This window comes from Pelmatolapia mariae, linkage group LG23 (assembly GCF_036321145.2).
Source record: "Pelmatolapia mariae isolate MD_Pm_ZW linkage group LG23, Pm_UMD_F_2, whole genome shotgun sequence".
Lineage (NCBI taxonomy): Eukaryota > Metazoa > Chordata > Actinopteri > Cichliformes > Cichlidae > Pelmatolapia > Pelmatolapia mariae.
This window is the reverse complement of record NC_086246.1, coordinates 37,121,262-37,135,359: the sequence shown is the minus strand read 5'-3', so window position 1 is coordinate 37,135,359 and position 14,098 is coordinate 37,121,262. Positions and strand designations below refer to the sequence as shown.

The window sequence follows — 14,098 nt, the reverse complement described above, 5'->3', positions numbered from 1 at the left end:
TCATTTTAACATTTTTATTATTAAAATATTCACCTACAAAATGGCCTATAAACACTATTTACAGATTAGCGAGCAGCGACGCCTGCTGAGACACAGAGGAACATATTCTACACAGAAAACGCTGTGCATCATTGTCAGAGGACAAGATCAGTTTAAGGGTGAAAGTACACATTTCCTGCTGTCTTCATAAGGAGATGATGGGACTGATGTAAGGAAAAGACTCTGCTTTTACTTCCCTGAGGGACAAACCTGCAGCTGAATCACAAACGTAAACCTCTCCGAATGTGTCAGCACTGGACGTTGAAATGAGGTATATAAGGTCTCTGATGCAGTGCAGTTGACTGCTTAGGATTCATATTTGCATACCATATGTGGTTGTATGAAACTCAGTCAGCAAACACTGCAAATGATACATGATGCGGGACGTTTTTCATCTGACTGATTGTGCTTCCGCGAGCTACAAAGGCAACTCTCGGGATGCAGCCTCATATTCAGATGGTTGATGGTTTGTTTGTGAAATGTTACAGTGGGCTCTGACAGGGTTTTTCAGCACAAAAAATGACCATAATCAGTTACTTCAAGTAGATTATAAACACCAAAATTGAAGTAAGGAGGTTTTTCACATGACAGTGATGACAGTCCTTTCATCAGGCTCCAAGTGCTCTAGAGAGAGAGAGAGAGAAAAGAAAAGTCTCATTTTGAGGGTAAGTGCTGAAAATTTTGTGATCCTCTACAATAGCAGGTCATAAAAAGGGCTGAAAAAAAATCACAAACCTTTATTGTTGTGTGTTTATTCTTCTGGCTGTTAAGACAGTTAAAGTTGGTATGTGAACAGCATTGTATTTGTTTATTGTCTTAAAAATATTGAGCAGACAGATTGTTTAACTCACTCTGACTCTTCTTGGAAGGCGTCGGTTCACAAATCTCTCGATAACACACATCCTGCTGTACTTTATATGTCCTTTTATACCTACGAAAGAGAATGCAGGCACTTTTATTGGATCCATTAGGCCACACTTAAACTTTTAATTCAAGCCCAGATTGGCAGACGTATGTTTGACGTGACTTACAGGTAATGGCACACACCACCCTCCCAGACGGGCACGCTCTTGGTTTCAGAATACAGGCGGGTACACGGGTGCGGCACTCGCTGGCACGCTGCAAAAACAGAGGTTAAAGTTAAACAACATGAGGTCTGAGTGCTTTATCAGCAAAGGAAAAGTCTGCGGGATGGTTTAGGAGCAGAGCTTCTCTGCGGCTGATGGATGGCTTTAGGAAAGGAATGTTTAAACAATCTGACGCTGGATGTTTGGGTGCAGAGTCAGTGGGGAGGTGGGGTATGTGGACTGTGTCCTCACACACACATTCATCAGCATGTACATATAAGTGAAATAAAATATTCTTCTACTCTGTCTTTGGAGGAGGAGGCGCATGACTTGATTGTAATAAGGTTTATTCCCTTTTTGAGACATACTGTTCAGTCAGCGTTAGTCATTTCCAAATGCTTCGAATAAAGGCATGTGGATATTTTATAACCTACTACAAACAGTTATACTGTAAAATAACCACAACAGTCATACCTTTTACAACCAACAATCATTAATATATAATAATAAATAATATTATTACAGTTGACTTGTATAGCACATTTTTAAAACCAGTGCTAAAAAAGAAACACAGAACTGAAGAACAAAGTAGGAGGAAATTATCATTAAAAAATTACAAATAATTTAAAATAAGTCATTCAAGTTTCAAGTGGACTGTCAAAATTAGAATAAGATACAACGTGATTCCAAATTGTAATGAATAACCTTGAATTAAGATAGAATCTAATTAAACTACTTGTTTAAACCAAGAATCAAAGTGAAAAAAAAATGATGGGCTAGTCCATTTTTGCTGAAATTTCATTGCAGCACATTATCAGACCACCTAAAGAGCAGCATCTGAGACCTTACACACTATGCTGAGATGCATAGTGTGTAAAAGTCGCCAACTCTCTGCTAACTCAAAAACTACTGCGCTACAACCTCTGGCATGAACATCAGCACAAAAACTGTATGCTGGGAGCTTCATGGTATGGGGTTTCACGGAAGAGCGGCTCCTGTAGCTGTAACGTGCTGTTGACTCAGTATTTTTGTTCATATAGGGTAGTTTTAAAGCATGCCTTCACTTGAAAACTGCAAAACGAATGGAAATGTGTTCAAGATATTCTGTGTTGGGTTCACTGATTCATTTCTACAACTAGAGATAATGTCTCTCCTGATTATCTCCTGCTTTGCCTCTATCTAATCTAAGACAGATATTTCTACACTTCTCTAAACGTGGCTACATTTCTCTGTGAGCATATCATCCATGCATGATTCATGATGTGATTTAAAGTAGCTTAGTTATCCTTAAATTTATTGTGTAGCCTGTAAAAGTGGCCCAGCAAATAGGTTCATCAATCACATAAGACTGACTCTTGAAGTGACTTGAGCCAAATGCTGTTAAAGTTGGTTGCCTGTCCAGTTCATATGCTCTGACACTGTCCGTGGTTATCTATCTCTGTGTTGTCCCTGTGATGAACTGCGAACCAGGTCAGCACGCACAGGATATCCCCTCCTTATGTGTCTCCACAAATCTAACAGCAACAATCAGGTTAAGGGTGAGTGAGGGTGGTTATCAACTCAATAAATTAATCAAGACTTTCCCAATCTACCAGTGAATGCATACACAAAGAAAGAGGCAGGGTTGACAGCATCAAATCACTCAAACACATGGACAGGTCGACTGATGGCAGAGTAACTCATTTTAAAAGCAGAGTGTGAGTTTGTGTCAGAGGAAAAGTTTAAACAGCACTATATACATGTGTAAGTTAACAGACTTATCAGTATCAAGCAGACAAATCAGTATCGAGGTGATAACCTGCTGACCACTTATCCTGACTGTTAGGGTAAGTGAATCCAGACAGAAGGATATTGAACTTGCTTCATGAAGTTAGTTGTACTCAGTAGCCTGAGTCTTAGTGGTACTAAAACGCTTAAAGTTGCCTTGTCCTTTAATTTGTCAGCCATCGTGTATTAAATCCATTTAAAATTAGCTTCTGACTCTTGTGAACTACTTTGAATTTGAAAGTTTGTTTCTAAATGTAAACATTGAAATGAAACTCTAAACGAGTAAGATTTTTCTGTCACAGGAAAGATTAGAACTAAAACAAAGATGCCTACACCCTCCGTGAGCTGAGGGTGTAGGCATCTTCACGTAGTTCATTATTTGCTTTTCTTGTGTAGAAAAGCAAATAATGAACTACTGTCCCATACAGAGGTCCAGTCGTCTCTCCTGAACACCCATAAGAAACACTGAGTTATAAATTTGACAGTAGCTCCCAAAAGAATGTGAGGAAGGTGGCTCAGTGCACACAGGCCAGTGCTGTGCGAATCGAGTGATGGTGTATTTGTGTTGTTTATCGTACCTCTGACCTGTAAGAGCCATTCATAAATGTCAGAGGGGTCAATTCCCAGTGGATTGTGGCTCCTGCTTTTAAGATAGTGAAGGTCTATACATAGCTCACTGCTCTCACGTTGACATTTCATGACGGCATGCAAATCTAACATAAATGAGTCGATGTTCACAACCTGAGAGGCTGCACTGATAGAGCGGCATTATTTATACTGTGAGGTAGAGGAGGGTTTGTATCGGTCCAAGCATGCGTTGCTGGAAGACACGGTAGGATAAGCATTCGCACATGCTCATGGTCCCCAGAGGATGAACCTAACAACCCTTCACTGAACTGTCGCCTACCTCTCCATCAATGATATTCATGGTTGCCCGAGCATGTATTCCACTGATCCCTAAACATCATCTCTAGCACCACAAATAGACTGTATTGAAAAGATTCTGCCAGCGTGACATCACCTGGTTTTTGCACCCTGCATTTTGAAACTTTATTGTTAGCTATTCAACTACTACCGTGTTGTTTTTTGGAAGACTGAAGTCACGTTATTATTTGGCGGAGAGGGTGGACTACTAACTATAAGTTGTTTTTTTACTTAATTATTAATTATTCTCAGAGTGGGAGGCGCTACTGGGTATATATTGTATGTCAGGTCTCTACTGAAATGGGGTATAGTCCAGTGCAGATTTGACTCTTTGGTTGTTAAGATTTAATTTTTGCATCATCATCTTTTTTAGTTTGACTCTTTCTACAGTTAGGTTTATAGTTTAATGGTATAATCTGAGAAAATGCTTGCTGAGTGAAATTCTAGGAATTTGTTAGTAGTAGAAGTTGGTGTGATGCACCTCCACTTATGAATGTATCTTCATACATTCATTGAAGATAACTTTGCACCCTCTCATTCAAATATGGCCACTTCTGACTCCAAAAAACTAACAAGGCAGCAGTAACTATTAACACTGAGGCTTCCAAAACCAGCTGTGATGTCAGGGTGGCTACATTCATCTTTTATATACAAGCTTTGGTTCTTTTACAGGATAGTTATTCACTACATTTGCCAAAAAGCAGCTGACTTTGACTCATCCCACCCTGAACCTGTAGAGAAGTTGAACATAAACTTACACAGTTCACACTGCCTGCCCTTGAACCCGGCTGCGCAGTCGCAGATGAAGGTGTCGCCTCCGTTCACACACGTACCTCCGTTCTGGCAGGGCAGACTGCGGCAGTCCTGGGGCGACTCTATGAGACAACAGCTGCCATTAACATCCTCAGCTCAGGTTTCAGGCTCACTCTTCCACATTATCCACAGCTGATAGCATGTGTTGATAGCCTCCAGTTCTACCCCCACACAACACAACATGAGTGTCATGTGTAGAAGAGGCTCATCGCTGGGATCAGCTTACATGAGAGGATGTGCAAAAACACCTACCAAGCTTTGTTCTTAAAGCTTCTTCTCGGATCTCCAGCGCGAGGCTGATTTTGTTTGTTGTTTCTTCCATCTTCTCTAACCTAACTGGTGGCTCAGGTTCTGTAAGGTAAAGCATTTCCTGTTAGAATCATCACGAAAATGAAAAATTTAAGTGTTGCAGTAACTGAGATTTTGAGGAGGTTTCTACGTACCAGTCCCTTAAATGGAAACAACCACTGATTTAACAGAATGGTTAAAACGTATTACAGCATCATGGGTGCATGTGCAGATTAAAACTGCTAAACTTGTAAATAAAAAAGACTAAAATAATAATATTAATAATAATTGCTGCCATTTATTACATTATAAAGCTTACACAATTTAATTGATACTTGTTTCATTTGCCTTTGCCTTCTGAATCTGTTTGCATTTGTATGAATTACTGTATTTGTTTTATTTTTCATTTGTTTTTCTTTTTATTTATATGTAATTTTTTAATCTTATGTATTTATTAATCTTTGTTATTGTATTTATTCTTCCTTCACCACACCTTAATATCTTTCAGTGTCCCTGGTCTTAATTATCGTAATTATAATTATATTTTATTATATTATTATTATATATATTATTAACTATATTATAATTTGGAGTTTTTGTTTTACCAGTTTTTATCAGTTTTTCGAGTTGATTGTCTATTGTTAAAAAATTATTTCCACTCTTTTCTTACGGTTTATGGCATCTCATTGTTTTTTTTAAGTTATATGTATTTATTCCTTTTTTTAAATTAATTTGACTTGTGTCAAATTAATAAATAAATAATACATTAATTAATAAATTAATTAATAAATCACTTTCGCAATCCTATTGTTTTCCTCTTCTTTTTTTTTAAATCTGTTATTACTGTGTCTTAATTATCATAATAATTCATTTGCTGACATCTGTCTATTGATTTAGGTACTGATTTTCAATTTTTTCATTTTGGTTGGGGGTTTTTTCAACGACTAAAATGCCCATAAAACTAAAAAAATGACAGAAAGAACTGCGTTCTTATTAATGTAGAATGAATCCATTAAAATACACAGCAGCACTTACTGAGAAAAAAATCTGAATATCCTGGACAACTCCCCTAGCTATCGCTATCATTGGTTAGAAGTGAGCTTCACTGACTCATCAGCCTATACCATACTCCTTTCACAAAGTTTAATAGCTTCTTCCTGAGTAAATAGTTGTGGACACATTGACAGCTGAGGTAAACAGCGAGCTGACAGGATAAACTCGCACAGAGCAGCGGGGGAGTTTTTCAGGTGACTCAGGAGTAAAAATTTAAAATACTCCAAAATATTTCATTGATTTTTGTTCCTGGTTTATGGCTAAGTGTTTATATTATCCAAATATTTTAAAATATAGGGCGACACTCACATAGTTGCTTATACTTACTAGTTCGATGCCGGATGGGTTTTCGAGGCAGGTGAGTGAACTTTGCTGTTATCTTTCCCCTCCTGTCAATGAGTTCTGTGTATCTGTAGCACAGATTAAAATAATGCTATCTGGTTAGCATTAACTGTTGATTTACTGTTATATATCTAAAGCAGTTATAATAGTAATTGACATGCTACATGTACCTGGGTAGTTCCTCTGAGTTTTCTTCTTCTGCTGTGCCTGCCACATCCTGAGGCTGAGATGGGGTATCTTGTCTTGTCCCTGCTGGTCTTTCTCTCCTTCCCGGTCTGACCGGCATTGGCACTACATGGAAAAAAACATTTCAGGATTCGGGAAAGTCAGATTTCAAATTTGAAAAAAATAAAAAATAAAAAATTGAGGTGACTGCACACAGCTCACAGGTAGTGAAGGCAAGGTGCTGAGGCACGCTGTGGATCTGCTCCGGCCCCGTGTTTTTGACCGATGTGAGGGCAACGTAGTAGTGCTGCCCTGGCGTCAGCTCACGGAGGGTGTACGATCCCACTCTTCCGTTGGGCAGGAAGCGACTCCTGGTATTCAACCCTCGGGTCACGTTGACCACAAAGCCGTCTGAGATGTGTCTCGGGTGGCGGCTCCAGGTGATCAGGGCTGAGTTTGGGGTCACGTGTGAGAGGGAGAGGTTCTGTGGGGGAAGAGGCCCTAAGGGTAACACATCCAGAGGGTCAAATGATTGTATGAAATGGATTAAAATAATCTCTTTCCTTGGCTAAGTTTCCTCAAATGATTAGGTAGCTTTTTCCCTCTGGCCTGTACAAGGCCTTGTCTGGAGAAAGTTTTGGAGACTATAGAAATGTCTCAAATATCATAAAATGTATATAAAATATGATAAATGACATTATACTTGTGGTTAGGCTTCAAACCTTTTTGATAAAACTTAGAGCTAGAGCAGGATCAGTTATTCGACTATAGACTTCTCGTGATGCACTGGGCACTTATCCACTCTCCTTTTTTCAGTTTCCATTTTAATATGCATTTCCTTAATTTTTTCCTTTTTCTTCCTGTTTTTTGACCTTTTTCGCTGCACGCACCTCCTTTTTTCCCTTTCCCCTCACCCCAATAGTAGTTGTCTATTCCTCCTGGAGCCAGTGTGTTTTTGAAGGTCTCTTCCTTTTACAGGGCAGCTCTTCCTTCCTGTCTAAATATGGCTCACAGGGGACCATCAGATAATGTAGCGTCATCTTCAGTACTTCCAGGCTTTTCCTGGCTCAAAATAGTAATTTAAGGGGTGTATGTGTGTGTGTGTGTGTGTGTGACTGTTGATGATGGGTCTGCCCATCAGTGAGTCTATGTTACCTGAACATTCACCTACTTTAGTGTCCACCAGGTGGGGTGACAACAACAACCCATTAGCCTTTTACGGCTGAGGGGTAAGAATGGTGGAACATCGTTTTGGGTTTCTTTTTCTGTTTTCTCATAATTGTGGAAATAAATACAAATAAACAAAAAGAGCATATACAACAACATAAAGTTGTTGTATATGCTCTTGTATTCGCTGCTGAGTGATGTAACCTACTTGTCCAGAATGACAGAGGTCCTGCTGAGTGGCTCATGGAGGGAAACTCATCTGGTCTGATTCCACTCTGAGTCAACACATCCACAGTGTACATCTGACCCGGCTGTAATGAGCTGTGAAAGATTCACAAAGAGTCCGCATCAGTCATACCTCAACTTATATGGTACTGTTAAAAGCTTAGTAAATTTGATGAAATGGCTCCCTCTAGTGGCTGAAAGGGATATTACACCAAAACATTTAAAGCGGACCTCGGCAGGGACATTTGGTGGACACAAATGACCTGGCAGCATGTAAAAATAAAAGCTTGGTTTAAAGTGCTGCACCTGACCTGAAGGTGTACTCAGTAGTGCTCGTGTTGAGCACAGCAGTGCGACCCTCCCTCCCATCTGAAGGCAACAAGGACACGTGCACCCTGCTGACAGCTGCATGGCGGGCAGCCTGAACCAGCCACTGCAGCCACACCTGAGAGGAGGACACGTTGACCACCTGCAACTGCTCCGCCGGTTGGGGCCCTGCAGGGAAACATTCAAAGACAAAGAAATGCTTTCCGGTTCCAGGTGAATTACTTTTACTACTTTATTACCCACAAAAAAGTCATAAAAATTGCTGGGCCCAACATTTCATAATGATTAACAGCTCCTTATTCAATGGTTTTCTTCACCTGCTTTTGAACTCACTGTGTTCCCACCTCTTTTAAAGAAAGCTCATTGACATTCTGAACATTTCTATGACCAATTCGGATTTTTATAAAAAGGTTTAAAAGCAGATCAATCCATTTTTAATGTGTCAAAATGACATCTTTGACCATCTAATACATGTTCATGGTACAGTATTATTCTGGTCTGTGATTTTTATCCCCCTGTAGGTGGTTGCTAGGCAACATTATAATGTCATCATATCTGATGTAGATGAGAGACATCATATTTTATTATTTAAATAGTTTAGTCTGTTACTGTTACTGTCTTGGAGCAACTGTAACATACATAATTTCCTAAGGGATTAATAAAGTATTCTGATTCATCAAAGGTCTATAATCTATCTGTGTGCCTTAGTTGGTTGCTCAGCTTCTGAGATTATACTAAGACTACAGAGCATTAAAGAGCATGCTCACTGGTGCGTATTAGTGCCGTGGCAGGTTGGCTTGTGTCACTGCTGTTGGTTTTCAGCTTGATGGAGAAGGTGGAGATGTTGTACAGCAGGCCGGGCACCAGGCCTCGCATCACGTGGGTGGACTTCTGCCTGTCTAGGTAGTCTGTTTTGGAGTTGCTCTGACCCAGGGGAGCATAGGTGACGGCAAACATGCTGATCAGGTTGTTTGAGGGCTCCGGCTCATCCCAGCGCAGCTCCACCTCGCTTTCCTCCACACGCAGCACGTGAAGGCCGGGCGGGGGCAGCAGGTCTGGGGACAGTGGCAACTTTACATATCTAATCCGGATGTTAAGTGTGCTCTGAGTGTTGAGCGTGCAGAGTGGTGAGACTGTCGACTGACCTTTCTCGCAGTCTTTGCCCGTGAGTCCCACTTTACACATGCAGTTGTAGTTTCCTCTCCTGTCGCTCCAGCAGCGGCCACGGTTCCCACAAGGTTTCAACACACACGGGTCCTCCACTGGTGGGCGACAAAGACAAACTAATGCAGCAACAGGATTCATCCGGGAACAGTGAGCAACCTTTGCAGTGTGCAAGCCCCTCTCAGTCTTGTTTATCAATAACCATCAATCAACCAAGCTATTTAGCAACTAAAATAACTGAGTGCAGTTATCCATTTACCCATTATATCTTATTCATAAATATTTTTCTAATGGCTCTACTTGTTTTTAGTGTATTTACACTGTTTTGGTTATCTATGACAGATTTTTATGTGCTCCAGTTTGCATATAATAGATCCCAAAAATGCATGACAGTGTGTGTGAGACAAATGAAGCATTATAAGTATGCAGGAGATGGATGTAGTGTCCCGATCTGCAAAGTGAAGCCAACAGAGGGGCCTTAAACCTGCTTTCTTTTCCAAGTCCAGCAGAGGGCAGCAAAAAGACTTCTAGTTGTATAGAAGTCAATGAGAATTTATCCGTGACTTCAGAAAACACTGTACCGAACACCTTAAAGGCTTAGATAATAGTTTCAAGGCATATTGAATAAGGTGCGAGGAAGCAACCTCACACCCTTTTTATATGTACAATAAACTTCTTCTATACTTAACTTTAGCTAAACTCAGTAAACTCAGGGTTATTAAAAACTGGATACCATATATAACATCACATAACACCAGCACAACATACTTACACATCTGGCACTGATCCCCAAAGAAGCCGTCTTTACACATGCAAAGATAGTTTCTTCTGTAACCCCGACACACGCCTCCATTCAGACAGGGGTTGGACTCGCACATGTCCTGCTCTGCACACAGACATTTTACAGTGTGGCAGAATTTATTAACAATCCTTATGATTCAAAGAAAACACTCCATACATTCAGCTATCTTCACATCAATTTACCATTGGAGAGAGAAAGCCTTTTATATGGCAAAGAGGCTTTTTGGATGATGTTATAATCAGCTGGTTTCAACAACATCAACCAGAAGTCACTTATGAAAATAAAAATGTATTAGTTAACGATAAACCAGTTTCTGCAAAATAAATGTTGTAAATCATCTTGCCTTTAATCATGTAAAGCATGGCTGTTTTTATTCCTTTTTTGTTTAATTGTATTAACATTGACTTTAGCAAAAATATTCATCTGTATGTGGAATGGAAACACTGCACCTGTTTCACAGTTATGTCCTCTGAAGCCTTGTGGACAGTGACACAGGTAGGAGCCCGGCCGATCCTCACACGTTCCTCTGTTCATGCACGGCTCCGACAGGCACTCGTTTATGTCTTAAGGCGATAAAGATGCACACACAAGTAAACATGTGCATGTGTATAGGTGGTCCAAGTGAATGTATTTGTAAGTGTAAGCGTTCAATTGATCCTTACCTATCTGGCAGCGGTTTCCGCTGAAGCCACTGGCGCACACACACTGGTAGGATCCGATCTTATTTCGACACGTGCCTCCATTAAGACAAGGCTGGGATAAACACTCATTGATCTCTGTGACAATGTAGAAATTAACAAATTAGTATGAATAAAGATAACAAGGTCATTCGATCTCAAATCAGCTGATCTTTAGAACATTTTCTGCTCAATCATCTCCAATTTGCAGGAAATTTAGTTCACACATATATGATGACTGAGTGAAATTTTAGCCTCAGATTTCAAATATACTTTTTTGAAAAATAGTCCATCGACCCAATTTCAGGCCTTTTTCTCGCAGTACTTTTATATAATATATATCTAAAAAACCTGAATTAGCCCAATTTCACAATAATGTAAAAAAAAAAAAAAAGCTACATGAAAAACATGAAATTCTTCATCACAAAAATGAAGAAAATACTACTTTAATTCAGCTGTCAGGCTGGATTGAGCAAATATGACAAGTTGCACCACAAAGAGAAAAATATCAGTTGATAGTCTAATCCAAATAGAACAAAATCCTGGAGTTTCTGGATGTTACTCTAGAACTCAGAAAATCACTTTCTTAAATATGTGCACATTTTTCATTTCCTAGACCTGTTGTGGTAACTGGGGTTTCCATGAAAAATCAATTAGTACCTCCCACCTGACTCCCTCTGCTCATTTTTATGTACAACATAAAAAAATTACATTTTATGTTTTTTAATTTCCATTATTTTCTGAGTAAAAAGGGACATACCATCTTCTGCACAAAGAAAATTGTCACAACCAAAGAAGGCAATGAAGCAAAAACTGCAAAGACAGCATTCACAGTTCACATGACCCCTTCTGAGACCTTCAAGATCTCAAGATGTTTGATCATTGTGATGTCTATCACAAACTATCATAGAGAAGATGTGAACACCATTGTTGTTTCACAGCCATTAACTACATTCACAGATGTTAAAATATGACAGCAACATAAAATTAATTTGACACAGAAGCAATCATGGTTAGAACATCAGCCTGGAATCAGAACGTCAGTAAGTCTGAGACATTTCATATGTTGTAACTTGTTTTGAGCAGCCGCCCATCCCACATGGTGATATGACCCTTGAGAGTTTTACCCAAAAAGCATTTTTGGAGTTTTCTCCAGTGAATTATCAGAAAATAGATCAAACATCCAGGGTACAAGTGCATATTTCTGTTCCTCTGAGTCACAGGTAATTCATTTGGTGGAGCGTTAGATCACCATGACCCTGATGTTCGAAGACAAAAAGAACAAAGACAAGATTGCGGCTTTAGACTGAAACACTTGGAGTGATTTGGAAGCATTTTGCAGTCCTGAAAGTTAATAGGGAAAAAGTCAACCCCATCCTCACACCTGCACATTTTCAAAGGTCTATAACTTGGAAAAAAAGAGTATGAAGGTGAAATTTTGCACAACTTCCTCAAATATAACAAATATAAACATTACAAATGTCTGATTCTGGGGGAGTTGGATTGAAACGTTTTCCAAATTTGATTGATTTCATGTGGAATGACCCTGGGATCTTTTTGAGCAGCCATCCACGTGTCCAGATGTGTTACAGACCTTAAAAACAGGCAGCTGGATCCAGTCTCCCTTAACGCAGTCTCCCAGTAATTTCGTACTTTTCTTTAATGACCTTTTGTCTTGTTATTTTTTAAACAAAAACAAAACGATAACTAAATAAAAACCAGTGAACGAGGACAAATACAATGATGAAATGTATTGACATTTTTGTAAACTGGAGACATGAGATCCAGTCAGAACTAATTAAGTTTGTAGTTTGGAAGTGATCTAACCAGAAGTAATCTCCTGGTGTGATAAGGTTAGACATGCACATTTGATCTGACCCTGGGAAACAGTACAAGGAGCTCCCATGCTCCCTGTTTTTCATGAAAACGTGGCAAAATGTCAATGTTGGGGAGGAAGAGAAGAGTAGACATGTGAACACATTTTGCATTTGACTTTTTGTAAACCGTGTGGAGCAACTCTCACCAGTAAAAACAACAAACTTTTGAACTTTATATTTTAGTCAACTGAGTCTACTTTGGATTTTGTCTGCTATAATCTTATGATCAAAATCAAAATTTGCTGTCCAATAATGAACACTGCCTGAATGCCACTGATGCTCTGGGTGGCTCTGGGAACAGACGTAAAGCCCGAGTGGCATATGTACTCTGGCATGGAGCCTGGTGTTGTTGAGGAGAACTGGACCTCAGTGTGCTTGACCTGTGGAGGTGACCCACAGCCCAGCTCTGAAACTGATACAAACATGGCGATAATGTCAGTGTGGCTGCATAGCAACACAAACTGAGGCTTAAACGAGCTCTTCCACGACACACTAACAGCAACAGAGGTGTTTTCCATTCAGGCGCCTAAAATTACCTCCAGCATGCTGCTAGAGTGTGTAGACGTGAATCACCGGGTCTAATCAGGTCTCACTTTTTATAGGTTATGCAGCCGTTCTATATCTGTAAATGTGGGGCCTCTAGAGCAGCAACACTGCTAAGATTATCTTCAGACAGAAAGCCAGTATCTGTACACTTGAGCGCTCAGGATATCCCCTGTATGTTCCAATCAGCTAAGGTCAACATTGTATAAACACCAGCATCAGACTGGCATTGCTGTGTGGTGACATACGGTCTGCCTACCTGCAGAGGTATGCACCGCGCTCCTGTTTATTTCACAGTGCCTGCCGCTGTAGGCATCGGTGCATTCACACTTGTACTTTCCTATGTAGTGAAAACACGTCCCACCATTCAGACAGGGGCTGGAGGCACAGGGGTCCGGCTTCCCTGGAACAAAACATCCACATAATAAAACAGGACTTGAAGCTTTTTTATGGTAACATGAATTAATCCCATTTAATCCCTTTGACGTGTGAACCCACACTCTAAGGATGTCGTAGTGAGAGCAGACAGCTTATAAGTCTATAAGCAAGACTGAGAGTCGAATCAGAGGTTTGGATTTTGAAGGGTTTGTCAGCTTATTCCTCCTGACGTTTACACCAGGGGGAAAATGACCCCAAAGCCACCTGGAAATACCCTCATACCCTCAGTGGACAGTCCACCACTCACTACCATTAAAAGAATGCAATTTTTTTAGTTACCTTAACTTTAGCTTATTAAAGATTTGATGGATTTCCGGCTCCTACTCGATGATCTGATACTGGCATGTAGATGTCTCCAGGACTGGACTTCAGTTAAATGCGTGAACTGAACATACTTCAAATATATCTTACTGGTGATAC

General features: G+C 40.0%; 1 protein-coding gene across 1 annotated transcript in view; it reads right to left on the bottom strand.

Moving 5' to 3' along the window:
* sned1 (sushi, nidogen and EGF-like domains 1) overlaps positions 1–14,098 on the bottom strand; it is a 33,361-nt gene continuing 19,263 nt past the window's right edge. The window contains exons 15-31 of the mRNA XM_063466379.1: positions 13,500–13,643; positions 10,806–10,919; positions 10,593–10,706; positions 10,114–10,227; positions 9,323–9,439; positions 8,945–9,232; positions 8,162–8,345; positions 7,834–7,946; positions 6,681–6,959; positions 6,464–6,584; positions 6,279–6,361; positions 4,863–4,961; positions 4,556–4,672; positions 1,071–1,158; positions 891–970; positions 775–802; positions 1–663 (exon numbers count right to left, since the gene is read on the bottom strand). Of these exons, the coding sequence (XP_063322449.1) occupies positions 777–802; positions 891–970; positions 1,071–1,158; positions 4,556–4,672; positions 4,863–4,961; positions 6,279–6,361; positions 6,464–6,584; positions 6,681–6,959; positions 7,834–7,946; positions 8,162–8,345; positions 8,945–9,232; positions 9,323–9,439; positions 10,114–10,227; positions 10,593–10,706; positions 10,806–10,919; positions 13,500–13,643 (2,081 nt within the window). The 3' untranslated portion in view covers positions 1–663; positions 775–776. The remainder of the gene's footprint in view (positions 664–774; positions 803–890; positions 971–1,070; positions 1,159–4,555; positions 4,673–4,862; positions 4,962–6,278; positions 6,362–6,463; positions 6,585–6,680; positions 6,960–7,833; positions 7,947–8,161; positions 8,346–8,944; positions 9,233–9,322; positions 9,440–10,113; positions 10,228–10,592; positions 10,707–10,805; positions 10,920–13,499; positions 13,644–14,098) is intronic.